Genomic DNA, 18,089 nt, shown 5'->3' with positions numbered 1-18,089 from the left:
ATGCCAAGCGACTAAAACTATTTTCCACCTTACAGAGGTCCAATTTTCAAGCTCGTTCAGTTAGTTCAGCACAACTGACAAGACAAGAGAATTCATCCATGTAAAAAAATGCCCCCCCCCCCCCCCCCTCCTTCACAACCCCCCAGGAAAACTCCCCATCGGCCTGGACTCTTCCCACTTGTGTGTCGAATGCATCACAACCACTAGAGTAAATCAATTCAGCTTTTCCCTACTTCCAGGTCCTTTCCAGTGAGTGAGTAGAGCAATCGCTCGCAACACCCCCTCCCAGCTGCAACACAAAGCGGGCCTGACAAGATGCCGAGGGCAGACAGAAAGCTTCGTTTCCAGAGGGGGTTCTGCCTAAGGTCCAGCTGTAAGATATCCCAAAACATGTGTCAGCCTCTCTGCGAGAAAGAATAGCCTCAATCACTGAGGAACCAATTTACATCGTCCACTTACTAGAGAGACACTGAAATTACCATTTCCCAGAAAATTATCCACCTTAAAGAGAATGGTGAACGGCAAGCCAGTATATTGGGGAGTCTTAGCAGACTGTCGTTGCATTTCGACGGCAACACCCAACGCTCCACCAATGCCTTAATGCACGCATCACATCATTATTGGGTGCTGTTGTCGTAGCACAAAAACAATCTACTACAACTAAAATTTTCCGCGACACATATTCCAAACGCATATACTTGCGCTAAAAAAAAGTGGTCCCTCGATTTCCGCCTGATGATGTCCTAAAAGTGTCACGCTGTCACAGGCCGCGATCCTGGCTGCGCCGCAGCAGCCGTGGCGGACGTAGCAGACGCCCGTTCCGCCACGGGTTGCTTTCTGGCTTGGCAGTACACGGAAGTTTTGGCAGCCGGGCCAGTTGGGGCGCCACGACAACGGCGAATCTCGCATTCTCTCGTGCTTTTTATGCACAACTGCCAGCATCTCGACATCCGACGGCGTGACACTCTGGCCTTTGCGACGCCGTTTGTTGCCATTCCAGGACCGCCTTCAATGCGCGGGTGGAATGGGACGCACTGCACGTGCATTTACAGTAGGGTGCGGGGACCCACCCGAGCCGGTGGAAGACGCCTGGTGGCTGCGCACTGGCCGCGGCAGAAAGGGCGGTCCGCCCCGGGGGTCCAGGAAGTGGGGAAGGGGGGGAGGGGAGCCCCTGGAGTCCCTTGACCGTGGAGACGGAGAGTCCTCCCTGCAGGTAGACACGCACTCCGGAACCGTGCAAAACTAATGGTCCCACATTTCTCCCCAATGGGGGAAAAGGGGCGTTATAGCATTCCAGGGAATAAGCTTCCCTGAACCATGCTCCCACCAAGAAAGGATGTCGTAGCATTCCTAATTTGAAATCAGCTTCCCCAGGTTATAGTGCCCAACTAGGCAAAAACGGTGCCATAGCATTCACTAACAGGGAATAATTTATTCCAGGTCATGATGCCAACTAGTCAATTCCCTAACAGGAAATAATTCCCCCCAGGTCAAGGCAAAAAATATGCCACAACGTTCCCGAACAAAGAATGATTTCCCAAAGGGGAAACATGGGTCATACTTCCCAATAGAAACTAAAAGACTGCTATTTCATTCCCTAACAGGGAAAGACCTTCCCCATGACTGTACTCCCAGCAAGTCCATCGCTTTTTCTCACCTGAAGGAGCCCGGGCTGGGCCTGAGCCTCTTGAGCAGTTCTGGGGGCGGCGGGGGGAACGGGGGAAACATGGGGGGCCCCATCATGGGGTGCAGGGGGGGTGGAGGAAGGGGGGGACCCCCCAGCCTCCCCAGGGGCGGGGGGGGGCGGCAGCAGGCCGTGGGGTAGCGGCGGCTGGGTCAGCCCCTCCGGCATAGTGTCCCCATGCACGTGCTCAATGTCCCCGGGTGGCGGCGGCGGCGGCCCAAAACCTGCCGGCATCGAAGGCCGCACGTCAGTGATAAGACACTTCACACACAAAGGAAAGTTGTTCAAAACCTCCCCAACACACCCCTAAAAAAAGTTATTTTTCTTTCTGTGTGAAATATTCCAATGGACAAGACACCGACCGCACAAAACGATTTCTGCAGTCATTTTGTGAGAAAAGCGAAACCAAGTCGTAATGAAGCTTGGGGACCGGCTAGAAGGAATGTGTCTTCCGAAACTCTCAAGGTCACTTCCGTCGTTTCGTTAGCTGCGACTAAGCGTTCGACATTCCTTTAGATCGATGTACTACAGGTGTTTTGGTGTACCTAGAAATAATGTTTATCAAATGTGTTTATGTTTATTGAATTCTGTAAACAATCGCCAGGAACTATAACAACTGTATAAGTACACCATCTTTACACCTGACAGAAAAAGAGAAAACATTTTTAAGCACCTAGGAGATCGGTGCGCGTGATTTGGGAAATTCGGTGGTGCTAGAGGTTGAAGAAGACAAAGTTATATAAAAAGAGTTGTCAGTCAGCGCGGTTTGTTTGAATTTTGCTTTATTTTTCGTGTGTAAGGTGGGAGTGTTGTTTGCTATAGTGCGCTGTGGTGTGTGTAATCTGTAAACAAGTTTATTTTCGAGGGCTCAACATATTGCAAATTGTGCGTTTTGGAAATATTTCGCAGACACAAAATTTCGCAATTCGAAGAGGTATATTATGAATTCGTCAACCCAGAGTAAAGGCCCATTCACGCACTAGCGACTGCTTACGACCAAAGAGGCTAAAAGCTGCTTTTAAGCTTTTCGTGATGGCTTACGACGGGCTCCGCAGCGGCGCAGCCAGTCGTCGGCCGTCACAGGAGACTGAAAAACCGGTCTCTCAGTTGGTCGTAGTCAAATGCAAGTTAATGAACGGCCTCTAAAGGGGCACTCAAGTACTTTTTGCGGAAGCTCGTATTTAATGGCATATTGTTTGTTGCACTGTATTCAACAAAAACAACCAGTTCTAGATGGCAAAGACGTCCGAGTAAACTCGCAGCAATGCAGAGTGCAAGTTCGTCTGCTTCTTTTGCAAGGGTTGTGGTGACAACAGTGCACCGACCTCTGATTTCCTGTGATAGTGTGTAGACCTCAAAGCAAGCTGCCTTGAGGTCTACCCACTATCTTCCTAATTAGAGCCAGTAAGAGCTCTGCATGCTGCCCCATAGAAATACACGGGCACCATTTTCTCTTAGGGGGATCATCCTGGGTCCCCACCACATCCATAAAAATTTGACCAATGAAAATAGTTAACTGCCTGGAGATTTCAAACATTAGTATTATTACTCTTTTTAGGCACGTTGTGCATTATAATTTGACAAAAACGTCAAATCTTTGGGCGTAGGAGACGTCGTGCAGTAACCATTGTTTGAAAAGGCCGTCCGACAGCGCCCCCTGGGTGGAAAAAGGGTTGCGTCACACACTTCAATTAGATTTTCAATAGAGAAATCGGTTGCCCATGAGTTTAATTTTTGGTTTTCTGAGGTGCTTGGAGCCCGTAGATTGTGTTATCTCTATAAACAGAAAATCTAAAAATCTGCTTGTTAATATATTCGTGTGATCTGTTTTCCGCAATTATTTTCAAGTCGTGAAATTTAGGTATTTGGCGATAATTAAGTTGTTTACAGTATGTTCCTCAGACAGCATATTACTCCTAAAATATTTATTAGAGGTTCGTGCTTATCGTATATGGCTGAAAAAAAAAAAAAAAAAAAGAGCACCACAAGGCAACCGACAGTCAAGAATCAAAAGGTTTTCAAACAACCTTTTTATTAAATGTATGTCTTCTCGGTTGTCTGGTTCTCTAAATATCTAGTCATGAGGAAATGCCTTGTCAGAGGTCCTTTAAAGGGATACTAAACCGAAACTTCAAGCCCACAAAACAAGGCTGGACGGACAGGCGGGGCGCTGCAGAACCCCAAAACATCGCTCATACAGCGATATCTCTAATGGATTGTCGTATTTTCGGAAAAGAAGTGCGCGATTGAACACTGCCGAAGAGGCCGACGAGACATGTCACGTTACAATTCTCATTTTCTCTTCTCTTCGCTACGTCCCGTCGAGCTGGTGAACCGAAGCGAGGAGGAGAGAAGCGAGGCCGCTTCCTCTCATTCTTTAATTCTCCCAGAGAACAATGACGTCAAAGAACTCGCCTGATGGTGCCCTTCTTTTCCAAAAGTATGGCCATCCGTTTGAGATATCGATGTACGAGTGATGTTTTGGAGTTTGTAGCACCCCGTTCAATGCTTCTGTGGCCTTGTTTTGTGAAATCTAAATTTCGGGTCAGTATCCCTTGAAGGCCCACTCATACAGTGGTGTGCGGCTACCTTGCAGGGACCTACATAGAACTATGGCCGCGAGTTACCACGGCAACAAAGCATGACACTCGGTTGCCGCGACGACTCGGCATCGTATCTCAACGTAGGACCCCGTAGGGTAGTCCAATAGTACCGTGGAAGTGGGCCTTAAATCTTTGAGGACCTTTTTATTGGGAGGTAAACATCAGCACTTTGTGGGCATTACTGAAAGGAGACTATTCCCTTTCCATCTCATAAACTGGACCACAATAAACTTTCTGTACTGTCTGACTGCTCCTCTGCTGCAAACATGTTCATAATAAAAAAAAAAAGTTTTGTATTTGACGTTTAGGATTATAAATACCAAGCACCTTACCCCCTAAGATGCAGATTAAGCACGAAAACATATTCAAGATATTCCTGAAATCCTCGAACTGATGTATAATCACAACCCCCATTCCCGGGGCTCGCAGCTCACTTATGTCGCTCGTTCACCAACAGGTCGGGTCATACTCACTGTTCATCATCTGCTCCCTCTCGAGCAAGGTTAGCCTGGAACAAAAACAATGACGCACAATTTCACAAACTAGTAGTGCACAGTTTGACTCCAAATTGAGCCCAGACAGACAGAAGTGTCCATTGATACCGCCATGCTATGTCTTCTTATAATGTCCTATGCAACACATAAAGGCCCGTTCATACTCTTGCGACCTCTTAAAACTGGGTTCCTTGAAACCTCTTACAAGAGGACACACTGGCGCCATCTATTGGGTAGCAGTGTAAACTTGGCGGTCCGGCATATTTTTTATTTCTCTCGCACATTATCCTTTCTTTCTTGGCTCGAAAAACTTTTGTCAACGTCATAACGAGCCTTTCTCATAGGTACTACGCACATTTGACCTCGGAAATCCCGCAAGACCTTCGCTCTAGAGAAACGCAGTTCCAGGGTCACTGCATAGATGGTGCCAGTGTGCGAGTGTGTTCTCTTGTCTTAAGAAATTTTTAAGAGGTTTCAACAAGTCTCGTCTCTCTTGGCCGTACTCGGTTGCAAGAGTGTAAACGGGCCTTAAGGAGCCAATAACATCCAATTTTTCTGTACCGCCAGAATATTTATAGTAATCGCGGCACAATTATGTCGTCACAGTCAAATCCTGCTAGAGCTAACGGCGTTTCAACGAAATTTCTGCAACAATGAACTGCTTTCAATTCCCCGTCACTCGTCCATAAAAGATAGTGTTAAAAATTCTCTCCACAACGAATGACTTTTCGAACGTCGCCTCACTTCAACAAAGTTTTCGTAAAGAAAAGCTAAACTCAATCATTTACTTATAAAAAAAAATATATATATATTGTTTTTGCTGGCATTTAAACGCATCTCTGGGAAACACGCGTGGTGTGAAATGGCATTTTCCCCGTGCATCGGCTCGTCCCGCAACGAGCCGAGTCCCTTACCTCTGTCGCAGATTTGCAGTCTCCCTGTTGGCGTCCTCTAACTTGCGCTCAGCTGCCCTCGCTGCCAGCTGGAAACGGCAAGAAGAGTCTCAGGCGGTGCGGCCCAAGTTCACGCCGAAAGAGCCACACAAATTTTAACTTGCAATGCCAAGGTTTGTTTCGGACAGAGGCGTCCTCGCTAGCACCACCCTCTGCCAGAATTCTCGACGCACCCGACTTCATTCCCCGAATCTCCTACCCCGTCTCGTTTTCGAACCTCCCCAACCTTGTACGCGAGTCTAAAATTCCAAAGAGTGGAAGCAGGCGTCATGGAAGGGTGGCACCTCAAGCGTAACCAGACATATCAAGGAAAAAGCACCGAACGAGCACGTGCACGTGTACTATTATCGCCGCCACGAGCCGGAAAATGATCGTGTGAAAGGCACAAACAGCAACGAATGGAGCCCAAGACGCTTTCATCGGAGGTCTAGACATGCTTGCAGGTACGGCTTCAAGGTGCCGCTGTCTTGCTCAGTTGCGCTTGGGTGCGTCATGAGCCGATTATGACGCCTTAGCAAGGCACTCGTAGTCGGATCACAACTTGCCCAGGCGCGCCCAAACTGAGCAAGATGGCGGCACCCCCAGGCCATGCTTGCAAACGTGTATAGTTCGAAGGCATTATTATTGAAGGCATTATTACGTTGTTAGTCGGGCGGGCCGATTGTTAATCGACATAGTACAGTAGACTCTCATTAATTGAGACATCAGGAAGACGAGAGTTTTGTTTGAATTATCAGAAATTGATCTGATTATGAGGTAGGATACAATTATAATTGATTATATGGATGGCTATGCATACAACACAGATATCCAATGATTTTTTCCTCTACGCAGGCCTACTAATCATAAGCAGGCATACTGCACACAAAATATTGGTGAAATGTAAGACATAAGTTTATTCATCCCTCATAAATGTTGTTCATCGTAGAGTGTTCAGACAGCACATGACACCTCAAAACAAAATTAAGTTTGTTCATCCAGCAAAAGAAGTTCTCTATTGTGGCCTATTAAGCAAGAGAGAGATGAGCAATAAAAACGGGTGCCGTACGGCAGTTTCCATAGAAACTTGTGCAGACGCAGTGACATGGACTTATGCCGTGCCGCCACGTCACGGCGTCCGCGCAAGATGCTACATAAACTGCCGCATGGCACTCGTTTTTATTACTTATGTGTCCCCTGCTTTAGCCCCGATGAGTGCGCTTCTTTTCGAGCACGGGTGCATTGCGGAGAAGCAACACCCGCGAAAGAGAGCCCCGCGGGCGTTGCTTCTCCGCAGTGCACCGGTGCTCGGAAAGAAGCGCGCTCAACCGGGCCGCGAGAACGAAAAAGCAGGAATTACCCGAAAACGCCTTTCGAATTAAGTGGCTTATAAATACATTAAAAACACAGCGAGGCAACCCAAATCTTGAAATTGGTTTGAATTAACCAGAAGATTGAAATATCCGAGTCTTAATTATCGCGAGCCTATCAATGAAGGCAAAAAAAGAACAAACAGCCTCAATCACGCCAGAGAGCTATCTAATCATTCTCTTCCTTATCAAATGCTGTGAAGGCCAGCACTCCAGACGGCGTGGAATAGGGCACAGTTAGCAGTTCCAGAGAGGTCAACGCCAAGAACGTGCTGCGTCTCAGACGGCGTCGCCGACGACTCACCCAGTTCTCGTGGGCCCTCTTCTCCTGCTCCGTCAGCTGGTTCTTGTAGTTCCGCTCCGACACCTCCATCTCCTGCTTCAGACTCGCCAGCTGGGAGCTGCGTGGGCCATGTGGGACACCTGAGCTCCCTCGACAGCTTACTCTGCCTTCACCCGAATGCACCGGATCCTTCTGACATCCACTCCACTAAGGCAATCGCTCGGCAGGAGGGCAAAAACCATCTGCAGTACTACTTTAATAAAAATATGAAAGATACTCACCGGTAAGATGCATTCTGCTGCTCGAGCATTGCAAGGCGCTGCGTGGCAGAGCCCACGTCCGCTTCCTTCTGCTGGCGCTGCACTTCCTGCACCCCTATCTCCCTGCATGGCCGTGGCATCAGATCAACGCGCTTGCGTCGGTACACATTAATGTTGCATAAAAGAAGTGTGGGGTAAAGTGCTTGTAAAGACATTTTGACGTAAAGCACAAAGTGGCAAGTAGACTAGAAAAAAAAAAATTTGTTTGCCAAAGAAAAAAAAAGGATAACTTTTGGAGAAATTATAGGATATACTGAGTAACCAAAAAGTAACATAAAAAGGCAATGAAGCTGTTCACCTCTATTTGTAGTTAAAGCAAAAAAATTGCCCGGTGAAAACCTACATAAACCTACATAATGTTTACCAAAAGTAGAACATGACCTCCCAGTAGCGAGAACTTATATTGTGCAAAGGTTATAATAAAGCAAAAAGAGTTTTAAGTCTGCTTGCGGAACTAATAAAAGCAGTTGAGGTACTGGTGCTATAGGAAAGAGTGTTTCTGAAAACAATGGGGCAGTCAAGTCTCGTAAATATGGACTCATCTAATGCCCAAGATATTGTCCTCATTTCGAGTCGTTCGCAATAGCGAGATGAAAATGCGTGAATTCCCCTGGTTTGTCTCCGAAAGTTTTGTTTAAGTTGCGGGGAATTCATATTAACAAGACAGACTGCATAAGGATTCTACCGTAATACACAAGAACTATGGATACCGAGTTGGCTGTGGACACCAGACCAGTGCGTAACGAGTTACAAGTGACGCGCGACTTCCATCTAGTAGTTACTTTTTTTGGTAACAACGTAGTTACCAAGTTACTTTTCGAGTGAAACAATGAGCAAGGTGTTTTCGCTACCTTTTGAAGGAGTAACGAGTGATGGTATTCAGTTACTCCTGAAGAGGGGTATGAAAGAAGTTACCCTATTCAGTTTTCACCTCAGCCCACGTCTGTGACTTTCAGAACCAAGAAAACAAAAAAGATGCCTGCGAATACGTTCAGAAGCTAGGCATTCTTAACGACACAAAATCTTGGAAGACAGCTAGAGCTTCATAAAAACGACAGACCCACAGAAACGATCGAGAAGCTAGCCCAATACTTTTCAGCAGGAGTAACGTATTCCTTTTGAATCTTGCTAAAAAAATAAGACGTTTACAATTCCCTGTAAAAAATAAGACGTTTACAATTCCCAGCGAATTTCTTAACCACTTGTCTGATTTAAATGACATTTACAGGGCTTGTTTCTATTGATGTTTAGAACATTCGTGCCAAATTTTGTTAACTTAGGTGAAGTACAATAAGAATTGCAAACATTCAAAAACGGAAGTAGGCGAGTCTGCATAGGAAAACTATCGTTTTAAAATTACTTATAACTTTGTCGTTTTCATGTGTTATATTGCTTTAGAACAGTTCAGAGCAGATAGCTATGGAGCTATTTTTTTATATTATACCATCTTTCATGACAAAAGAGCCACTAAACACAAATGCTGTTTTTTTAGATTTCCATTCTTTGTCCAAAATGCTAGTTTTTGAGCATAATGACAAAAATAAAAAAATTCAAGCTCATAGCTATCTTCCCCTCAAAATTTCACTCTAGAAGAACTCATAAAAATTAATCAAAGTTACGTAATAACAAAACAATAGTTTTCCTAAAGGGAAATTTATGCCAAAAAGTGGAATGGAGAAAAATGTGTTCAAAGTGCTCTAACCCCTGCCTTTTCTCTAGCATCGGTGAACCAAAAATAATTCATAAAAAATGAACTATGCAGTGTAAACTTATGAAAATTTCTGGGAATACTCTCTAGATGTTGGTGGATGTAAATATGACATTTTTCAAAATCAACTTCTTTTGCAGAAATTGTTTTTTCTGGGTAGTGTCCCCCCTTAAAGGACACATGCAAAGGAAAAAAACATTTTTTTTTAACAGCTTAGATGGAAAAAGGATGTCATAAAACAATACTACAACGAAGAAAAAAAATTTTAGAGCTATATTTACGGCGCTATAAGAATTTGTAGTTGGCGCCCGCCGGCGCCGCGGAAAAGTGGCCCTTATTTATCACGTGACTGGCCCTCATTTATCATGTGGTGCTTGCGCTCTTTCGGAAGCTTCGTATGCCATCTAAAAGTAACTTATTCATCTTTGTTTGAAGTATAACAAAAAACTAAGATTAATTGGTAACTTTTAGAGCCCAAAGGAAACTCCTGAAAAAGCGAAAGCAGACGTGATAGACCTGTGCGCCGGTCAGACGACGGCGGCGGCGCCCCGAAGCAGACGAACTTGTGCGGCGGCGGCGACGGCGGCGTGGAGAAACGCGTTGAAGCGGCGTTCGCACAACGCTCAGCGTGCGGCGGCAGCACGACTTTGCGGCGGCGGCGACGCAGCGCGGCGGAGCGCAGGCCTACCATGTGATCAGCGGCGGCTCCCGCGGTGCCAACTACAAATTCGTATAGCGCCGTAAATATAGCTATAAAGTTATTTTCTTCGTTGTAAAATCGTTTTATGACATCCTTTTTCCATCTAAGCTGTTAAAAAAAAAAAAAGTTTTTTCCTTTGCATGTGTTTTTTAAGGAGGAGGGGAGGGTACGGAGAGGAGGGTACGCCCCTCCTCCTCCCCCTCCCTCCCTCCCTCCTCGTGACATTACTTGTGACGTCATTCGTAAAGGACTCATGTAGGTCGTGACATTCAAAGGTAAAGGTCACTTGAAGGTCATGACTTTCAATTTGAAGGATGTGACCTTCACGGGTGACCTTTGTAACGTCACTCGTGACATCATGTGCGTCATCATTATGGAAAACGTCCCATAATGCAATGCGCAGTTACGCCGACCTTGCTCAAGTTGGAAACAGCGCCTAAGAGCTGCGCTTTAAAAGCAACTTTATTAGTTTTAGAGTGGGTAACGAGTGAAGGTATAGTTACTTTCTTTTCAGTTACGCACACGTGTCTGGTGGCCACGCAGGACGCGGCCCACGACAGAGGACCCGTGTGCCCCGCTCACCTCTGCAGCTTCAGCTCCCTCTCCTTGAAGTAGGAGGAGAGAACCTCCAGCTTCGTCACGGCCTCCCTGCTCTCCTGTTGCGCCTCGTCGCGTGCACGCACGCTCTCCACTAGTTCCGCACGCAGGTAAGTCAGCTCCGCTGCAAGCAGGACACGGGTCGAGGGCGTGCATCAGTCGGGAGGTAACGAGCCTTAATCCGACGACTTTGTTACTGCAACGTCAATTTCTTTGCTTCATGCGTCGAGAATTAGCAAAGGCCACCGGTTAGCACGATTACTCGAATGAGTCACAAAAAATGATAAAGACATCTTAAAGCGTGCTAATGTTGCAAGCACCAAGATGGCGGCGCCCACAAGCCGCCATTTTGGTCTCGAATAGATGGCCGAAACGGACAAATTGCAGTCTTGGCGGCAGCGAACGAAGGGGTGAAAAGAGTGCAGATACACTGAGCGTAGGTTTCTGGTGACTTCGGTGCCAGCAAGTATATCGCCAGTATTAGTGGGAAGCGTGACAGATGCCACCCACCTTCCTTGGCGTCCAAGTGCCGCTTCTGAGCCTCCAGACGAGCTTCCAAGTCCTGCTGAAGTTCTCTCGCCTGCTCCCGATCCTGCCGCACCTGAACAAAGTCCACGGGCACCGATAAAGACTGGACCAGACTAATTGGGCTTTCCTCTGCACGTCGGCCACTTTCGAAGAGCCCTCTTGCCACAACTAGAGTCGGTAGAACGGATCATTTGGCTTTTATATGAACTTCACAAGTATGCTACAAACAGTGATGTGATTGGCCTAAGCCGTTTTGGAGCACCTTTTGGAGCAGCCAAAACAGTGTTTTGGAGCAGCAAAAGTGGCCTTTGGAGCAGCCAAAACAGTGTTTTGGAGCAGCAAAAGTGGCTTTTGGAGCAGATTTTTTTATAAAAATAAAAAATATTTTTTTTTAAGTGCTAGACAAAGGAAGGGCACTTTGCTCGCCACAATAAACAAATTATGGTAAGTTAGACGACCTGGGAGTCTTTCAAGTTGTTAACTGAAATCCCAATGACACAACATATTTTGCAACGCTTCAGTTAAATGACATATATATGTACCCGCTATAGATAAATAAAAACCAAATTGCACATATTAAATTTATTTGAAAATGACCAGCTTACCAGTAAATATGAAAGCATAAACTTCACTACTTATATAATATAATAAATTGAAGCTGTATCTAACTGATGAAACACGTAACTACTGCAATGCAATTCGAAACTGTACACATGAAAAAGGTGCAGTACGACTGGTGGGTGCTTTTCCTTCTGCTTGTTGAAACTTTCTGCAAGGCTGCTGCAAGCCTCGCTTAGCTTTCGGCAAGTAATGAATGTCCACTTTCAATGTCTCCAAAGAGACCTCGAGACATCCCACAAGTGTACAGTGCTGTAGGCATTGCCGAGCAATTCCAAAACGTCTCCCACCGTTTTACTGGTTCCTGACATGCCAGATTTTCGTCAGAAGCAAGCAAATGTAACGCAATGGATTGCAAGCGTCTCGGCTGGTACCTCTGTCGTGCAATCATGTTCGCATGCACATGAGGGCAACTTCGGCAGCTTGCAGTTGCACGCGCTTCGTTATGCGAGCGGAGACGGCTGTTCGATCGAAACCGAAACTCTGTCACTCCGCTCCGTCGCCATCTGGTCCCCAAAATTGTATGCAAAATGTAACAATCCAGCATAAAAAAAAAAAAACAGTCCAGCGGCGCATGCTTGCCAGGCCAGTATGCAAGGTACAAGCTAATTTAAAAGGTTAAACAGCACAAACAAAACAAGGACAATAAAACTAATAAAAAAGAACCTGAGCGCATCAATGCAAGACATCGCGAGTCAGGGTCAAAAAGTTCTTGGAGCGCTTTGTGCAACAACTGAACTCAAGATAAACAAGCGCGCTGTGCGGGTTCAGCATGCAGACATTGCCTTTTTTGTTTTAGCTAACTTGTCTTAAACTTTCTTTTGCGACAGACTTTTCACGTACCGGGGTTCCTCTCAGAAGAAATCCCACCGAGGGAAACATAGGTAAACAGTACTTCGACACAACAGTCTTTGAGCTACACGGATTTTTGTAGTAGAGTTTAATTTAAACAAGGACAGGATTGCTGATTACCCTGCAGCGGGCCTTACGTTTCATATTAGAAAGTGCCATATCTGTGGCAATGTGTGGACGGGAACACCCGACGTCATAACTACGGTGACTGGTAGGCAGGGACCAAAAATAATTTTGGCACAGCCGTTTCTTTCAGAAGCAAGTGCTTCAGATCACAAGTAACTCCCAATGCACAAAAACGTGGTTTCGTTTTACAACATGACGGCATGGTTGGTACCCGGCAAGAAATATTTTTAAGAGGATGCGAGACGAGACCCACGAGAGCGCGAAATGAGGAACGGCGGGAAAAACCATGCGAGACCGGATGGACGATTGATGCAGCATACTTTCTGTCGGGCGGTCGCTTGCGCCACCTAGCTCACGCATGCTCAATTACGATACTCAGTTTAGTTTAGGTTTTGAAAGGCGACCGAAATTGGTCCTTTGGCGCAGGCTTGGCGCAGATTACACATATTTCGGCGAAATGTAGCAGGATGTAGCAGGGTTAGCCCCTTGGCGCAGTTCGGCGCAATTGGTGCAGCAATCACATCACTGTACAAATGGTCTGGCATAACTTCGATATTGTCTACAAACAGTGCCTGCAAGTTATTTTCCTACAGACCAAGTAGACGGCCAATCACTGCATCTCCGGAGAAAGAGCCCAACACATGAAAAGGTGTGGACAACTTGCTCGCACAGAAATGACATCCGTTTCACGACGCTCGTCGTAATATTTGATGTGTCGAGAGCTCAGCGTGCAAAAACGTTCTTATCCGTACGAAACACTTCAATCACCAACCAATCATCAATCACCAAGCACTTTTAGAAGTTGTCATCTGTACAGTAGGCGCACAATAATTCAAACTCTGATATTTCATGCTTCTGGTTAATTCAAACAAATTCCAAAATTCTAGATGTCCCGCCATGTTTTTCATATATTCATAAGATGCTTATTCGAACGGCATTTTTGTGTAATTCATACTTTTTGTTCCCGAGGCCCCGTTGAGTGTGCTTCCTTCCATGCACTGGTGCACTGCAGAGAGGCAACACCCGCAGAGCTTGCTTCCGCGGGTGTTGCTTTTCCGCAGCGCGCCGGTGCTCGGTGAGGGGTGCACTCAACAGGGTTCAGGCAGGGCACCATGAACAATGAAAACGGGCACCATGCAAACATTTCCATAGCAACTTGCGCAGACGCTGTGACGTGGCTGCAGGGCATAGGTCCACTTCACAGCGTCCACGCAAGCTGCTATGATAACTGCCGTGCGGTGCCCGTTTTCATTGCTCACGTGTCCCCGCTTAATGGTTTACATAAGACAACTTTTTGGCCTGATGAACAAAATTGAGACGTCGTCGTGTTTCTTCCACCCAGTCTCAGGTGGTCTAAAAAATGGTAAACTTACACCAGCTTGCCTGCGCACTAACTGTTTTTTTCAAAAAATTTTGAGTTTTCATGTTCTGTCCAAACAGCCCACGATAAACATTTGTGAGGGATAAACTTATGTCATGCATTTCACAAATGTTTCTTGCGTGGCATACCTGCTTATGATAAGTAGGCCTATGTAGAGGAAATCATCATATATCTGCTTTGTACATGTAGCCATTCATATGTCAAATCAGAATTTTATCTTTCATCATATTTAGGTGAATTTCTGATAATTCAAACTTCCGATGATTCAAACAAAATTCGTAGCTTCCTGGAGTTTGAATTAATGAGTCTACCGTACATATGCTCAGTGCAAAAGGCAGGCAGGGAGGGGAGGCTACTTTATATCAAGTGAGTAGCACTATGGTGCAATGCCAAAATGCAAAGGTGCATGGACTCCTATACATAAATAAACTTGCAACTAATACTCACAAATGAAATGGGGTTCTTAACAAAGAAACATTTCCAGCAGAGTCGACCACCCAGGTGCAGACGACATGCAGTGCTGCTATTTGTGCACTCAAAAGTAGTGAAAATAACAAAATGGCTATTAAAGGGCCAGTGGGGAAAAACTGAAGAGAGGGAAGCCATGGGAATCATGCTAAAGCTTCTCGTAAATTTTCCCTTCTTTTAGGGGGAGGTGGGTTGGATTTGGTTTTTTACACTGCTGTCGCCCTACACAAAAGGTAAGCCACCGAAATCCAATCCACCCACCTGGGCCAGGTCCATGAGCTCCTTGAGGCGTTCCTCCACTGCAAACAGAGATGCTGTGAGTATCAGGTCGAATCAAGGCCAGGAAAGGCACAGGGGGGGTGGGGCAGGGTCACAACAGAGGGAGGCAGGGTAGGGACAGACGTGGCAGAGGCGTCCTCACCCTGCGTCTTGTCGTCCTGGGACTCCCAGTGGTGCTGCAGGATTCGGATCTGCTCCACCGTCCTCAGGAGGGCCTGTACAATGGGACGGGATGGTGGTCACACCCTTCCACCCGTGCCGGACCGAAGTTTACAATAACTTGTGCATAAAGCTCGTGTTTGCGACGTCGGAAGCCAGTTGGATCTTAAACGTGGGTAGAGGTACTGCAGTCACCAACAGGACGAGAACAGCAAGCAGGTTTCTCGCTTGTCCCGCCTTGCTTCCAGAGGGAGCTTAAAGAAGCCGTGCAGCGATATTCGCTTAAAATGTTTTTCCCTTTACACGAGCTTACTGGCTCTAGTGCGACCCAAGTACACTCGCACGCAATGCCGCTGATCAAGAAACTTCTTTGTTGCAGTGTAATTTCAAAGACAAAAGCGAGTGTTTTTTTTCAATCTCTCCTTCACAAAACTTGATGATGTAACTGGGGCATTGCAGCACCCCAATGACGATATTTGAATGCAGCTTATAGATTGGACTTAAGCTCGATTTGGGCTCGTTACAATCAATTGCTCGGCAAGCATTCGTGTAGTGGCCCGTTTCCAATCACGGCAATGACGACAATTGCCGAATCATAACAATGTCTGGAACTCGGCGCGTGTCCTGTGCTTTGCCAACCCCAGTGCGCAGCTATGATCAACATAGGTAGGCGGGATATAGTCGGCTCTAGATCATGTGGCCCCTCGTGCTGACTGCAAGTTGAAAGAATAAACGCTGTTTGTTTTTTTTTAATTTCTTTTTTGGCAACCTTAATAAAACAAATTTGTGTTTCATAGGTCATTAACGTCAGAGATTCATCCTAAGCGATATTTGCGCAAAGTACAAAAATCGTTGCATCGCCGCTTCAATGCCCTCCATAACGCTTCCGCATCTTGTGAGCCTCAAGTGTGCACGAGCAGACAAAGAATGGCTGTGTGCACGAGCAGACGAAGAATGGCTGAAGGCGACGAGACCATGTTTGAGGAAACACCCTGTAGTTCTCATGCTGTTAGTGATTATAGTAAGCAATGTTTTATACTCTTACATTACAGTCTCGCCACTTCTGGCTCAGCATCACCACTGAGGACAGGAGGCATGTTGGAATTTTTTCGTTTCACGTCAAGAACGTTTACGCCGGTACGTGGTGCAACCTGTTCCGCGTTCTCACCTGGAGTTCGGCCTCCTTGTCCGACACTTGCTGTGCAATCTTGGCGGCGTCTTGGGTGATCGCTTCTAGATCAGCAGATAGTGACTGCTCCCTGCAGGGTGGAAATCGTCCTCGGATCAATCGCTGCGACCGCACCTCGCCCCGCTTTCTCAACGGCAATATTACGCAAAGCGTAATATTGCTATTTACAATGTATGCTGTGTCCGGTGCTCTCCAAACTTAACACGCCGTAAGACGACCAGTTTTCGGCACTTTTTGGAGCTATTTTTGGGCCTGTTGGTTGAACTACATGGTGAAGTTCTGGCCACCTGATCGCAGCCCAGCCCGGGGAAGACATTGCAGCTGCTGCAGTGACCAATTTAGCCTCCAGTAGCCAGTAGCGGGGGCTGTCGGTTGCTGCTGTTGCGGTTGTTTTCGTGCACCAAAAGCTTTTTGAAACAAGTAGCGGCTCGGCTTCTATGGCAACGCCGGCTCGATGATTCGATAGCTTTATGCCCTCGGTAGGGTCGCAAAATTTGGTCGCGAATGTACGTCGAAATTCTTAGGTCACTATTATAGGTCGACCCTTAATTTTTGACAACATTTCCGAAAAGAAAAGGTAGACTTATATTCGAATAAATACGGTAGCCCAACTTGCAGTCTTAAGGCAACAGATCCAATATTTGGGTAACCGAGCGGCAGCGCTTCGAGTTTGAGGAGTAGCATGGCAATGTCCAAGCCTACGGCGAGAGTTTGCACTTTGCATGCCGTCGAGCTGCTGTAACTGGAGGCACCCATCCAAAAAGGTGGTCACTCGATTTCCAGATGACAACGTCGCAGAAGCGTCATGCTGACACCGGCCACGACCCTGGTGGTGTCACAGAAGCGGTGGAGGGCGTGCAAGATGCCTGTTCTGTTTCTCCAACCTGACAGTTCACGGAAGCTTCGGCGGCCACGAGTCGGGAAGCTGCGGCGCAACACTAGCCTTTCGCGCTTTTTCGCAACTTCTACGCCCAACCTCCAGGATCACGACGCCCGACAGCATAGCACCTTTGTGATGTCATCCGCCGATACTTCGTGACCGCTTTCGACGCATGGGTGGAATGGGATGCCAAGCGCACCGGTCGTGGACACGTTCCGTGTACCACACCGACATGCTCGGACGCAATGCCCCCCTCTCCCTTCACCGTAAATCCACCGAAATGGATGGAGACAGAAAACGAGAGTGAGAATGAAAGAGCGTCCCTGACCGTTGCTTGACGGCGTCCAGCTCCTTCCAGAGGTGGTCTCCCGTAAGCGTGGCCTCGGCGAGACGCGTCTCCAGCTGCTTCTCCGACGCCCGGGCCTCCTCCGCCCTCTCCTCCCAGGCCAAGCGCTCCTCCGTCGCCTGAAATGCGCTTTGCGTCACAGAGACGACCTCCTTCCCCGACGAATCGAATCAGTTTGAAAGGACAGTGCCATCTGGTGTCGATCTTTTGATACCGATTTTAATAGAAAGAATGGCCAAGCGTGAAAGTAATGTTTGGCTTTTTAGGATGCTTAGAGCCCATAGATTTAGTTATAACCACAGACAAATCCAGGAAAGGGTTTAGAGCTCCTTTAACATTTTATTGATGAGATATACAAAAAATTGCTTAAAATATTTAATTTTAAGATATTAATGTTTATCCATATCAAATAAAAGAAAAAAAAGGTAAGGTAAACTTGCAAGTTTTAGCTTTGTTGCCTTGGGCAACACCAGGTCAAAGTCCAAAGGTGGCTGGCTCCCTTGCATAACCTCTACAGATCACTATGAAATATCAATAATATCTGCGCATACGATAGCCTCAAGTAAACCAAT

General features: G+C 46.6%; 1 protein-coding gene across 1 annotated transcript in view; it reads right to left on the bottom strand.

The window, feature by feature from the left end:
• LOC8027414 (transport and Golgi organization protein 1) overlaps positions 1 to 18,089 on the bottom strand; it is a 33,192-nt gene that overhangs the window by 1,346 nt on the left and 13,757 nt on the right. The window contains 13 exon segments of the mRNA XM_029978366.4: positions 1,071 to 1,207; positions 1,658 to 1,803; positions 1,805 to 1,908; positions 4,761 to 4,795; positions 5,696 to 5,763; positions 7,388 to 7,484; positions 7,648 to 7,749; positions 10,677 to 10,815; positions 11,202 to 11,292; positions 14,926 to 14,963; positions 15,086 to 15,158; positions 16,271 to 16,361; positions 17,500 to 17,636. Of these exon segments, the coding sequence (XP_029834226.2) occupies positions 1,071 to 1,207; positions 1,658 to 1,803; positions 1,805 to 1,908; positions 4,761 to 4,795; positions 5,696 to 5,763; positions 7,388 to 7,484; positions 7,648 to 7,749; positions 10,677 to 10,815; positions 11,202 to 11,292; positions 14,926 to 14,963; positions 15,086 to 15,158; positions 16,271 to 16,361; positions 17,500 to 17,636 (1,258 nt within the window).

This window comes from Ixodes scapularis, unplaced genomic scaffold (assembly GCF_016920785.2).
Source record: "Ixodes scapularis isolate PalLabHiFi unplaced genomic scaffold, ASM1692078v2 PGA_scaffold4__175_contigs__length_147842914, whole genome shotgun sequence".
In the NCBI taxonomy this organism is placed as follows: Eukaryota; Metazoa; Arthropoda; class Arachnida; order Ixodida; family Ixodidae; genus Ixodes; species Ixodes scapularis.
Note: the sequence above shows the minus strand (reverse complement) of the source record. Positions and strands in the feature narration are given on the sequence as shown.